This window comes from Folsomia candida, unplaced genomic scaffold, assembly GCF_002217175.1.
Source record: "Folsomia candida strain VU population unplaced genomic scaffold, ASM221717v1 Fcan01_Sc006, whole genome shotgun sequence".
Classification (NCBI taxonomy): Eukaryota; Metazoa; Arthropoda; class Collembola; order Entomobryomorpha; family Isotomidae; genus Folsomia; species Folsomia candida.
This window is the reverse complement of record NW_019091198.1, coordinates 7,775,543-7,788,108: the sequence shown is the minus strand read 5'-3', so window position 1 is coordinate 7,788,108 and position 12,566 is coordinate 7,775,543. Positions and strand designations below refer to the sequence as shown.

General features: G+C 38.0%; 3 protein-coding genes across 4 annotated transcripts; 1 reads left to right on the top strand and 2 right to left on the bottom strand.

The window, feature by feature from the left end:
• Positions 1–160: 160 nt before the first annotated feature.
• Positions 161–2,731, bottom strand: LOC110850858 (protein tumorous imaginal discs, mitochondrial). 2 transcript variants are annotated; one of them, XM_022098447.2, is made up of 6 exons: positions 2,192–2,731; positions 1,844–2,104; positions 1,461–1,761; positions 1,181–1,374; positions 870–1,077; positions 161–405 (listed from the first exon to the last, which is right to left on the bottom strand). In XM_022098447.2, the coding sequence occupies exons 1-6, from the start codon at positions 2,591–2,593 to the stop codon at positions 224–226; spliced, it is 1,548 nt and encodes a 515-aa protein (XP_021954139.1). In that variant the 5' UTR covers positions 2,594–2,731; the 3' UTR covers positions 161–223. The 2 variants fall into 2 exon arrangements, with proteins under 2 accessions (XP_021954139.1, XP_021954140.1); XM_022098448.2 differs by having other exon boundaries at positions 175–701.
• Positions 2,732–3,271: 540 nt separating this feature from the next.
• LOC110851144 (protein lin-7 homolog C) lies at positions 3,272–6,451 on the top strand. Its single transcript, XM_022098797.2, has 5 exons — positions 3,272–3,693; positions 4,101–4,182; positions 4,732–4,876; positions 5,000–5,173; positions 5,254–6,451. Exons 1-5 carry the CDS (start codon positions 3,669–3,671, stop codon positions 5,404–5,406), a joined length of 579 nt encoding a protein of 192 aa, XP_021954489.1. The 5' UTR covers positions 3,272–3,668; the 3' UTR covers positions 5,407–6,451.
• LOC110851143 (major facilitator superfamily domain-containing protein 8) lies at positions 6,443–10,666 on the bottom strand. The gene is made up of 12 exons (XM_022098796.2): positions 10,450–10,666; positions 10,227–10,380; positions 9,628–9,871; positions 9,226–9,321; positions 8,868–8,885; positions 7,980–8,065; positions 7,750–7,888; positions 7,531–7,633; positions 7,430–7,452; positions 7,152–7,348; positions 6,780–7,046; positions 6,443–6,710 (listed from the first exon to the last, which is right to left on the bottom strand). The coding sequence occupies exons 1-12, from the start codon at positions 10,485–10,487 to the stop codon at positions 6,516–6,518; spliced, it is 1,560 nt and encodes a 519-aa protein (XP_021954488.1). The 5' UTR covers positions 10,488–10,666; the 3' UTR covers positions 6,443–6,515.
• Positions 10,667–12,566: the final 1,900 nt, after the last annotated feature.

Sequence of the window (12,566 nt, the reverse complement as noted above, 5' to 3'; positions counted from 1 at the left end):
GCCAGGTTTTAGATCTCTGTTTAACCGCAGATGAGCTTGGGTTGGACATTTCTCATGATTTTTACTCTTTTTACTGCACTTCACATGTGTTAAAGCTTTCATGATAAATAATGCAGGCAGGATGTAAAATTATGAATATTCAAATGATTTTTCCGGAAAATTTAAGTCCAGTTATAACATTTTATTAGTCATATTTTTATTTAGATAATGAATAATAATTACATCAATTCTTTGGCTTTTTTGGACGCTTCTTTTTCGCAGTGCAGTCCCACTCGATATGAATATTCTTTGTGGTTGCGATTTTTTTCCAGGTCGCTGACAGTTTGAGGGGTTCGTCATGAAGAGCAATGGCTTTATCGTGAATCTCCTTGATTTTTCTTTCTTTCCGCCATATGGCAATTTCCTCTGAAAGAATAAACCCCAAGACACGAGTGATTTAGATTACAGAAGAACAATTAATATTTAAACTAGTACTATTTCAACAAATAACGACTAGTAACACATGAGTAAAGTGGTCACATATGTATGATCTAAATTTGAAATTAGCTATAAAAAGATAACTTGTAAGACAGCATTTCATCATCTATTAAATAACACTTTTTTTATTTTCCCTAAAAATCCATTGCTCTTCTGACTATCCTTGGGTGGGGACACAATGGGACTGCTTTTTTTATCTGAAGTGTGCGTTGAAGTACCATCACCTTCAATAAATATAATCATTCCTTTCAGACTTGGTCATATGAAAACTAAAGGTGTTGTTACGAGGGGTATAAAAGGAGTTAATTACGAATTGAATTATTTTTAAGCGACTATTTGGGTCAATACTACTCAACGGACTATGAAGGAGAAGAAAGCAAACTTTCACCTACTTGCAGTTACTCCTGCCACTGTCCCCACAAACTCTTCGTCCAAGCTGGCAGCAAATGCGACTAGTACGTCCTTTTCAGTTTTTGATAATCCTGTCGGAACATGCACACGAAAATGGACATAATGGTCTCCATATCCAGATCCACCTGGAAGTTTTATTCCTCTTCCATTCAGCTTGAGAACCGTGTGTGACGAAGTTCCCGGTGCTATCTGCGTTAACCATTTTTATTAAATATACTCACAATCCACGAAAGATAATCATTAAGTAATTCGTAAAATAAATAACTTGATGTTACATGTTACTTCATGTTACCTCGATTATTATATTTTCATAAAGACCCTTAATAGTTGTTTCGCCACCTAAAATTGCTTGACTAATTGAGATAATGGCGTCCGTATGGATATCAACCGTATCTTTCCGAAAGTAATCAGACTTTGCGACTCGAAAGTTGACAGTGATTTCTTTCAGTCCCACATCCACTCGAATAGCATCGCCATCGTTGACACCTACACAAAAGATTTATTAACAAATTAATTACAGAATCGCAGAACTGTTTCATTGCCTTTAAATTAAAAGGACACTGAGGAAATACCTGCAGGAATCGGAACTGGAAATTTTTTTCTTAGCACCATCTTTCCTTCGCCTTCACATTCGCCGCAAGGGTGATGCATAACCTCTTTTGCACCGTTGCATTCGCTACAAGTGTTCCTCATTATGAAAGGCCCCTTGGAAATTGTTTCCATCCCAGTTCCATCACACGTAGCACAAGTTACAGGTTTTGTCCCAAGTTCGCACCGAGTCCCAGCACATTTTGGACAACGTTCGACGACATTGAAAATTGCCTCTTTGTGACCTCCCAACGCAGCTTCCTCAAATTGAAGGCCCATAACAATCTGCACATAAGACAAAATTAATTTAGTACAACTCAATTTTATCCACAATTTCAGAAATTACACTAATTCTAATTATGTTTACCTCCTCAGCAGCACCATATCCATAGAACGACCTAGCAAACTCTAGAGGCTGATCGAATGGATTATGTTCGTCCATTGCCTCGCCAAATATACGACGAAATAGTTCTTCAGGATCAACATTGGTATTATAATGCCACGTCTTTTTCCCAAAATTTGGATCCCCCTCAGCATTTCCCTTCGCATAGTACTCATTTCGCCGAATATCTTGCGAAGTTTGGCCCCATTCATCGTATTCTTTTCGTCTATTATCGTCACTCAGTACCTATTATTCAGAATTAGAAGTTAATTCAATATTCCATTATTAACAAACAACCCATCGTCTCACAGTTTCGTGCATCTTATTCCTCACCTCGTACGCTTCTGATACATCCAAGAACATTTTCTTTTCAGTGTCCCCCTTGCTAGTGTCGGGATGGTATTTTTTCGCCAAGAGATAATAGGCTTGTTTAATTTCTTTTACTGTGGCCTTTTTCCCCACCCCCAGCACCTCATAGTAGTTTTTTCCCTTTTGTCGTAATCCGCCCGAGGAATGAATCGCGGATCGCTGTTGCCAATCACGTACATATGATGACACGAGACCTCCAACACCTTTATCTTGTGTGTGGTTATAACTTTGAAGGTGCAAGTCCCGCTTTTCATAATGATCGTAACTTATCGCCACGAGAGGGAAAGTTCGCTTCAAAACGTTTATTGTAGAACTTATCACGAGGCCCTGGACCCTGATTAAGGCCACGGTTCGAGATGTCGCCATGACTAGAAGGTCACTCCAATTAACTACTTAAATTAACAATTAATTAACAAGATAAAATTAAACAACCAAGCAGAGAGTCCTATACGTGTAGTAGTCAGTCAGCAATGCAAAAAAGTGCAAAACCCAGAGCTGCCCGGTGAACACGACACGTGTCCAACTTTCTCAAAATCTTGGTTTCCTCCAGTGAAAGTCATTAAGCGAGATGAGATTTGGGTGTGACCCACTTTCTCCACGGCTAATTTACGAGAAATATGAATGCAGACAAAAAGTGAGGACACAGATTATTCACAAACAATTTGCATACATTTTCCAGCTAGATTTTCATCCAATTTTTACCGATTTCTCGCATTTTTTACCCATTTAACACAACCAACTCATATGAAGCCGTCCCTTTCATGCATGATCATCAGTCTCATCACAAGTATGGAATTTGATCCATGTGGACACATCACGTAGTTTTTGAGGCAGTTGTCAGCAGAATGGAAACGTGAATGAAAATGGGACCAAATTGCATGCAAAATGTTGTGGAGAAGAAGTTAAAAACCTCTACTTCCTTCCTGCACCAAAAACCAGCCGTGTTGTGCTGAATGAGAGGAATGCGGAGGCTTTATTAGACGAACGGATGGATGAAACACCCTTTTTCCTTTATATCCACAAAAGCACGATATATGTATGACCATTGGTGAAGCATAGTGATTCGTGCTTGGGCCTCCTTTTATAAGCAAACACTCGTCCGTGTAAGCAAAAGACGAGTTACACAGGCAGGTTTCTTCTTTCTATTACACAAAGTAAGTGGTAAAGCAGGGTGGATTTCACGAATAATATCACACTGACACTGCGGCACATACTTAATTGTTTTCTCAATGGAGTTTGCCAACGTGTCCCCGATTCAGGCTTAAATTGTCAAACTAGGATAATCGGAGGTGGAGAAAGTTTTTGGAAATAAGTGGCTATTTAACTACGCAGAGGGGGAAAATACGTCGTTATTTCTTCTTTACGGAAGAGAAAGTTTGCTTTGTTTTAACACAGCTATTATAGATACTACTGCCTGCTAAATTTAGTCAACTTAAGTACAATGGAACAACTATCATTGGCCAAAGGTAAGAAGATGATGTTATATTGGGAATGTTATGTACTTTTAGTAATTGTGAGATTATGAGGAGGATTCAATTTGACACGAAGACTTTGTGAGTAGTTAAGTAAAGAAATTTTGTGTAGGAGTCTCATTTCCGGCGTTAGAGGGGTACTACTTTTTGAGTTTTGTGTAGTTGCAAAGTCGATTTGTGGTTTTAACTAGTTTTAAGTGAGCAACGAAAATAAAATAAATATAATTAATAACAGTTTCGAGTAGATATGATATAACAGAACTGTTTAAAAGATGTGACGTGGAAATTATTAAAAATTTATAATATTCAAAATTCTTCAGCTACTCCAACTCATAATTTCGTTATACATGTATATATTTAAAACGTCTAATTGAATCTAATTTGTGTTTAATGCTTTACAGACGTAAAACGAGCTATCGAGTTACTTGAAATTCTTCAAAAAAGTGGTGAAGTTCCAGCCACGAAATTGGCAGCGTTACAAAAGTAAGAAAGTTGTAAAGTAGAAAAAAATCATAAATTAATCTCTCCTTAAGATTGAATCGGAAACTCAAATATTCGAATCCTTCCATCTCTCCAAGTATTTTTTGCTGAAAATGATAACTCCTTCCAGTACCAAATGACTAATTCTGAATTTAACTTTCACCGGAAGCTGGATCTGATTCTGAACAGATAATTATGATGCATAGTTTGTGTCACGATCTATGTAGCTTTCTCCTAATCTTTTTTACGGGACAACTTTAATTGTTCTCAAAGTTCTGATTTCTTGAATCGGGTGTCTTTTCATTGTCGTTATTGTTGATGGGTAACGAGTAATTTAATGTTAATTTAACTAGGAAACTTTGTAGTTGAAAGATACGAGAGATGTTGAGTGCGGAGAGAGTTTGTTGACTAAATGGTCATTATTATGCACACACATACGCTTGTATGTACATGTACTGGTGAAAGCGTAATTGAGCGATTACATTCATGGGATTCAAGAAGCGTAGCTGGTTAAACTTTTAATTCTAAATATTTAATTTTTGACAATTGCAGAGTGTTACAGAGCGATTTTTTCAATGCCGTGCGAGAAGTATACGAGCATGTCTACGAGACTGTCGACATCCAAGGGTCTCCAGACATTAGAGCCTCTGCAACGGCAAAGGCCACGGTCGCCGCCTTTGCTGCTTCTGAAGGACACGTAATAAATCCATATTATTTAATTAATAGTTCTCTATTTATTTATTATCTTCAGTATTTAGTAATAAATATCTGAAAAACATTATGCCATGCATTTCTAAATGATGCTTGTCTTACTTTCTAGGCACATCCAAGAGTTGTAGAGCTTCCAAAAACAGAAGAAGGGCTGGGATTTAACGTTATGGGTGGCAAGGAGCAAAATTCACCAATTTACATTTCCAGGATCATTCCTGGAGGTGTAGCCGATCGACATGGAGGTCTTAAACGAGGAGATCAACTCCTCTCCGTTAACGGAGTGGTGAGAGAAATTAATTAGAAAAAAGAGGATTTAATTTTCTAGGCTGATATTAAAAACTTACATTGTATTTTTATATTCAGTCCGTAGACGGTGAAAATCATGAGAAAGCTGTGGAGCTATTGAAAGCAGCACAAGGCTCAGTTAAACTAGTTGTTCGGTACACCCCAAAAGTGTTGGAAGAAATGGAGCTACGATTCGACAAGCAAAGAGCCCGTCGGCGTCAACAATATTAACTTTTTCGACTAAATTTTTACCAATAATTGCACAACGAGGTTTTGCATGCCTAATTCTTCAAATTTTTCATAAATGGCTGTAACAATGAAATCAAAAATAGCAGACGTATGACGACGATAAAAACCTTTTAAAAAATCCCAGATTTAGAAACTATTATACAAGACAGAACTTACTCATCGTCTAGTTTTTACTGAATTGTAGTGCTAGTTTCAAATCAAGTATATGTCGAAATTATTACAAGATGAGCGATTCATGGCCTCCTGACTTTCCTATTTTACTTAATTTCTGAATACTTATTAATCTCAACTGGCTTCCTACAAATTTTAAACTGGTCAGTATCATCTTTATTAAGACTTTTCACATGCAGTTTTACGTAAATAGATTTTTTTAGATGGATAGAATTCCGGTGGGTTTTTATAAGTTAGTTTTTATAGAAATGGTGTAGTGGCGTGGAGAATATGACGTCAACTCCACTCTAATGACCGTCACTAAGAATTTCAAAGTGCAGGACAGCTTTATTTATGCTCAGGCCCATATTTATGTAAATTGAGCCTAGCTTATTTATACAATACTACTTATACGTACAATAGTGACGTTACTGGCAGGATGCAATTTACACCGACAAACTAGTAAAATTGCAAATATTACACTATTAAACATGTATATTAAAACATTTCTGTTTCAATTAACTTTTCGTCTGCATCATTATTAATTGCACCTTGTATGTTCTGCTGTGAAAATCGACAAGTAATAATTCATTTGAGATCTGTTGATGGAATCGAGTCCACAACAAACAACCATTATCTACAATTTAAAATCCTCTCACTCTCTCTATGAAAAATGTCATGTTGAATAAATAGTTGTTACAAATTTATCCATTGCTATTCCATTATCATTCAGTGTATACTTAAATATTGTTGTCAGGTAAAAGAAGTGGCAGAACACTTCTAAAATGAAATATACTATATAAATAAATTATGTTCACTATATACCAAATCCAATCAATCATTGTTGTTAAATAAAATAATACATCGATTTCTTGTATTATGAAATTGTACGCTATTTTTATTTACTCAATTTCATAAAAATTTGAAAATCTTTTTAAACTCTAGGACTTTCGTTTTCCTAGGGGCACCAGCCTTTTATATATTAAAAGCAGTATCACCAACACCAAAACCATGAGACCTACGGCTGTTCCGGAAGTTGCAATGGTTCCATATTCAGTGTAAATGTAGGTCACAAAAATTGGTCCTACCACTCTGGCCAGGGAGCTGATCGATGTCAAGGCCCCCATCCATACGCCCTGAAACAAACCATCAGTTTTTTTGCCATAACTTATATTTAGGCCATTTTACTTGAAAACAAGTGAAACCTGTGGCCGTGGTCCCAACATTTTGGAAAATATGGTCTGACACAGCACCATGCAGCATGGGAATCCCAGAGTGCAAATGGCGTATCCTATCGCCACCGTGACGGGGGTGAGGGCTGGCAGTTCGAAACACCAAGTCTGGGCTTCTGGGCACCCATGTTGGACAACTTTCCAGTGAACGTCATCATTCGCATTACATTGTTCCTCGTTGAGCCCCACAAGTTCTGTCCCGTTCGAGTGAAGACATCCCAATCGTCTCATTGGGGCCACCTAAAAGTCATCAATTTTAAAATGGATCGCCATAAAAACATCGTATTATGGCCCTTAAGTGATTCAATTTTTCTACTAATGCGTATACATATCTTGTACATGTACCTCGCTTGAGTATGGGAAGAAAAATATTCTACCCAGCGTGTAAGGAACGACCCCAAAGCCGATGAGGAGAACCCGTTCATCAAAATATTTGGCACCAATGGGAATAAGAAAGAATAGAGAGGTGGAAACAATGGAGGAGATAATCATGGCAGTTCCAACGATGACGATCGTTCGTTCAGCACTCCATCCGAATTGGTCTGTGGATATTCAGAAAAAGTGGATATTTAGTTATTAGAATTAGTGGATATCTTGGGTGGTACTTTATTGATAACTCTTACCCATAGAGACTGGCGTCCCCAACCTTGATGAGTGCAAAAAAATAGTAAATCATTTACACATGTCACTACAATAAGCTGCTGTAGAACATTTTTTATCTTACGTTTCGAGCAGGACAAACTCGAAGAAGACGATAAAAAAGGTAAAAACAATGACCATGATTCCCAAGTAGTCTGGCTTGTGCGTGGCCACGTTCGAATTGGCCACTTGTACAAGAATAAAAAATTCATTGCGAGTAGTCATCATTGCAGATAAGCCGACTACTACCACGAGTGTAGATACACGGCCGTATAACAAGTTTTGATTTAAGAGCGAGCTTAACTGTTGTAAGTTACGGAAGTTTTGCCATCTCGTTCTGAAATTTTGGCCTTCCCTTGAGCCTCTCTAATAGCAATGTCGCTTTCATGAAAAAATTTCGGATGGAAAAATATCAAGTTTACTAGTCCCAAGGTGGTCGTCATCTACAATACCGATATAAAGATTGCATTGAATGGTCCAGATCGTATGGATAGTCGTCGTCTGGGCTGTAGATGTGATTAAAAAATTAATTACCCAGCCCACACCAGTGTACATGTTCACGGGCAGTCCCCCAATGAAGAAGCCCTCCTCCCCCAGTGGTTTCAGAGCCAGTTGACCAGCTACGTAATAAACATGCAGCGGGACGGGAGTCGTATAAGTACGGGGAATCCATTACTCTAACTTTTACGCACTTTGTCATAGCCCATGCAGCCATCAGAGAGAGAGAAAGGAAAAAGGAAATGGGAGAAGAAAACATAAAGTAACGACAATTAAAGCAAAGATTTGTCAAGTGGAGTAGTCGAGTCCTCCGGGATTCTGACTGGTACGAGGGGAAAGTTCTCAATCTCAGTTTGTGAGATGAGATCCGGATGCGGAACACGGGGTAGGGTTGAGATTGCGACAAAGGGAGGAAAACCGCAGCCACTCTCACCGATCTCTCACCATTGTCAAAATCACGTTTTTTTTTACTAGTAATCATACCATTTCACTCAACAACAGCCTGCCAAGCTTAAGAAGATTCCCGTCAAGGTTTGTTTCGATCAAAATTTTATTTTAATTTGAGTCGAGCAACCACATGTGCCCTAAGCCCTGGCAGTTTTCGAATCGAAATTAATTTTTTGAGAGGGGGACGCGAAGGAAGATGTGCTAAGATAAGTGGGGGAGCAAATGTCGTCGGAGAAGGATGTTCGACTCCATGAAATGAATCCGGAGTGTGGTTGAAAGTGATTTTGAGTTGGAGGGAGCGGACGGGCGACAAAGCAGGAGAAAGCCAAAGATTAAATTTATAGATTGAGTGAGTTGGTTGGAGATACAGGGGCAGCAGAGGAGAGATTTAGTGGACAGATTGGTGGAGAGAACATATTGTTGGATCAGTCACCACAGCCAAGCGGAACGAGTAAATATAAGAATGCGGTATTTTACCCGGTCCTAGAACAAATCCTAAAAAGTAAAAAAAATGCATGCAATATTTTTTGTTAAAATTCCATCAAGTTCATAAATGCAAACATGGCAAGAACAAGGAAACCACTCAGTCTTCGAGTATCATGAGTCGTGAAGGGGAAGATCTTATTCATCCATTTTACATGTATCACTCTCCGCATGTAAATTTTTGATTGATTCCCAACAAGTAAATATGTATTAATTTTTCGTATTTAGTACCATTGATTCTCTGAGTTAAATTTAGCAATGAATTAAAAAATATAACTACGTGTTTGCATTTTGGGAGTAAATATATCATCAAAGCAACCAAAGAAGACTTAACGTCAGAGGAAACGCTTACCCAACGCTTGGGACAGCGACAGATGAGAAATAGAAGCAGTTCGTTCTGCCACGAGTGTCCCCTGAGTCACAAACGTCCTGCAGGCCGTAATGCTGCCTGAAATAATATATAGCGTCACCAGGCTGAACAGCAACGACAACAACATCTTCATCTTAAGTAAGTGAGGGCAAATGGTGACAATTATCCAAACTTCAAATTACTGACTCTCTCTCTCTCTCTAGCTCCCACCAGGCAACAATTACCCAAAGTACCCTCCTCCCCGCTTTCGTACTAGGTAATCTACAACCTCCTCTCACAATTATTGACTATTCAGATAAATTTGAAAGTAGCTTTGTCCTCCGAAATAATGTTGCGTGGAGGAGAGAGAGAGCTGGAGGAAAGTGTTTTACTGCTGAAACCCACCTGAGCTAACCCCCACCAGGAATCGGGCGACGAGAATGAACCACTTTGAGCCATCCTGGTGCAAGGGTAGGACTGCGTACCAGCAGTTGGCGCAAATAAAGACGACTAGGCAAAATATCGAAGGTCCCCTTGTGGCCCCAAGTCTATTGCAGACCCATCCAATTAGTGGAGAGGAAATCAATTGGCCAAGTGGGTTTGCTGCTACCACCCATCCGAACCACTCTTTACTCGTGGTCGAGTCCAACTGCAAGAGACAACATGGGGTCATTTCCTCAAATTACCTTTCTCCAATTCCCTGCCACCCAATGACAATTATTAACATGGACAAAATTGAATCCTTTTCCACTACTACGGATATGTAGGGCAGGTTTATTTCGGCATGTGCCCTTTTACACGCATGCATAAAACTTTATGTACATATTCATACACATGCATGATGCATGTATTCTGCTTATCAAAGACCTCTCAATGTTTTTTTTTGCAAATTCAGGTACCGTTTAGAGAATATGTATTTTAAAACAAACAATCTTGTAGTTGCATTTCATAACGCTAAACGTGCAGACTTTCATGTTACGATTACATTTCAAAATTTAATCCACCTTTTGTAAGTAGGGCCACATCCCTGTAATCACGATTGACCCTGCCATCGCTTGAAGAAATGTGGTCAAGTACATGATCCACAAAGAGTACCGACGAGTCCTCTTTTCTGCACTTGTTTCCAAAGCCATCCCATTCAAACCTATGAGTGGATTCCTAAAATACATATTTATGTTTTGATTCTGGCTCAATTTTCATGTTTAATCAAGCAAATACACCAAATACCTGTTGTTATTCTCATTTTCCGCAACTTTTGTATCCATTGTGTATTATTTGTTGCAAAAATTTTGCAAATAAACTATTACTATGTAAAATATTTAACTAATTACGCACAAATGCTGGTCACATGCCCATATAATTAGGAAATCGGGCTTGTTTCCTTCTGCACTAATGGTCCTGGTCTCTAGTGTTTAAAAGTCGGAGATGAGATTAGTGTAAACATTTGCACTTTTCAGATGGATTAAGCGAAAAAGCTTCGAGATAAGTTGACCATCACCATACCATATCGCATGACTCTGCTGATTATATTTTTTATCCCAGCCAAATGAGTCCGTATGGATTAGTGTAAATAAATAGAACCTACAATAATAAAATCAACTGACTGACGGGTATTGATTGATTGAAAATTGTAGCAGCATTACAAAAGATACGCAAGATCCTAACAACGCGGATAATGGGACGGATTCAAATTATGAGTGATTATAAATATGTATGACATGCAGCTATTTTCCTTATTTACTTATGTAATTTGTAAAGTTTGGCATTCTTCAAGCACCCGAGAGCTCTGAACTTGCACTTGATCCGTTGATTGAGATTATACAAATTGTAGCATAGTTGTACATGGTTAATCCATGTCATAAATCAGAATAAATAAAAATTTGAAATTATGTCAGACAGTTTTTACTGTCTGAAAATTTTAAGTCAATATCACTCGCCCACGAAGCAAGCAAAACTATGGTTGCATTGTTCTCTTAGAATTTAATCAACCCACATTTATTTTTCATCATGGTCTCTCAATCGTCCGAAATTTGATACATATGATCCAAATTAAGAATAGAGCGTAATGTTTGCACATGAGAATAAATTTATTTGTCAAGCTTTTTTGTTCAGTTCGTTTGTAGATATTTTTTTGTTTTTACGAGTAAAAATCATGAAGGGAATGAGTTTACAAGTCGTACGATATAATGCAAATATGGATCAATGTGCCACGTCCGATCTCGCTTTTCCCTTTGCAACTGAGGTCAGATGAGACGATTGGTCATCCCATAACCATGGAACAAGATGCCCATAACGTACATATATGCATACAAGCTTATTCGTTAGTTCATTTTTAGTGTCGCAGGTTTTCCGATAATTATGATACTACTTGATGAATAAACCGTTGCAAACGAACATAAAGAAGTAGCGTCAGACTCTAAAAGTATGATTTCTTCAACCCATGAGTTATTTCAAAGTGCTTTGTTGTATTCCAATGAAAAATAGAAATGTAAATTATTCCAACAAAATTTTTAATTCTCGATTTTCCTCATCTTCAGCTTATTTTTTAAACTTGATTAAATTTGGTCCAAGTTGTATTTTCTAAAAAAATTGCCATTGACCCAACCTGAGAAAATTGGGTTGGAAATCCTACTAGCATCCAGGGGTAAGTATTGGTCTGGAACCTTTAGAAAGTGTTCTATTGTACAACTAATTGTTGCATTCTTAAATTACAACATAACCAACTAAGGTTAAAATTGAGTAAAATGCATCCAAATTGGGAAGCAGTCATACGTAAGCTCTATCCCCTTGTCTAAAGACAAATCTCCAAAATTTCGAGAAAGTTGGATCCCCCCGGAGTCAGATCAGACTTGTATAATTAGGAATTTGTAAGTCAAACATCTTCCTTTGGGAAGATGTCACCATTTAAGTTTGCATTATTCAGGGATTAGCAGTCTCTTGAGCCACACAAGACAAGACAACATTTGCTCTTCCATTCTGCTTGGCTGGCAGTTTGAGTCGGCTGGCTGGCCCAGACGACGACTGACTGGACCTAAATTTACTGTTGATTATCTAATATGAAGGTGTCAGGTGGAGAAATAAATGAGATGCTAGTCACACCGAGGAGAAATGAATCTAGCAATTGGCTACGGTAATAACATTACAAAATTTACATAACATTCCTCCACAAATGGCACTTCTTATTATATAATTTCACCGTAAATGTAATGCGCATAATAAACGTGGAGAAAGTTTAAAGGGCAACTTTCCGTATGGTCGGTCACGCATCTGCTCGAATAGTTTCTCCACATTTGGTCGTCTAAAAGCTCCATTTCCATTCATCGATGTCGATGAATCGATGATGA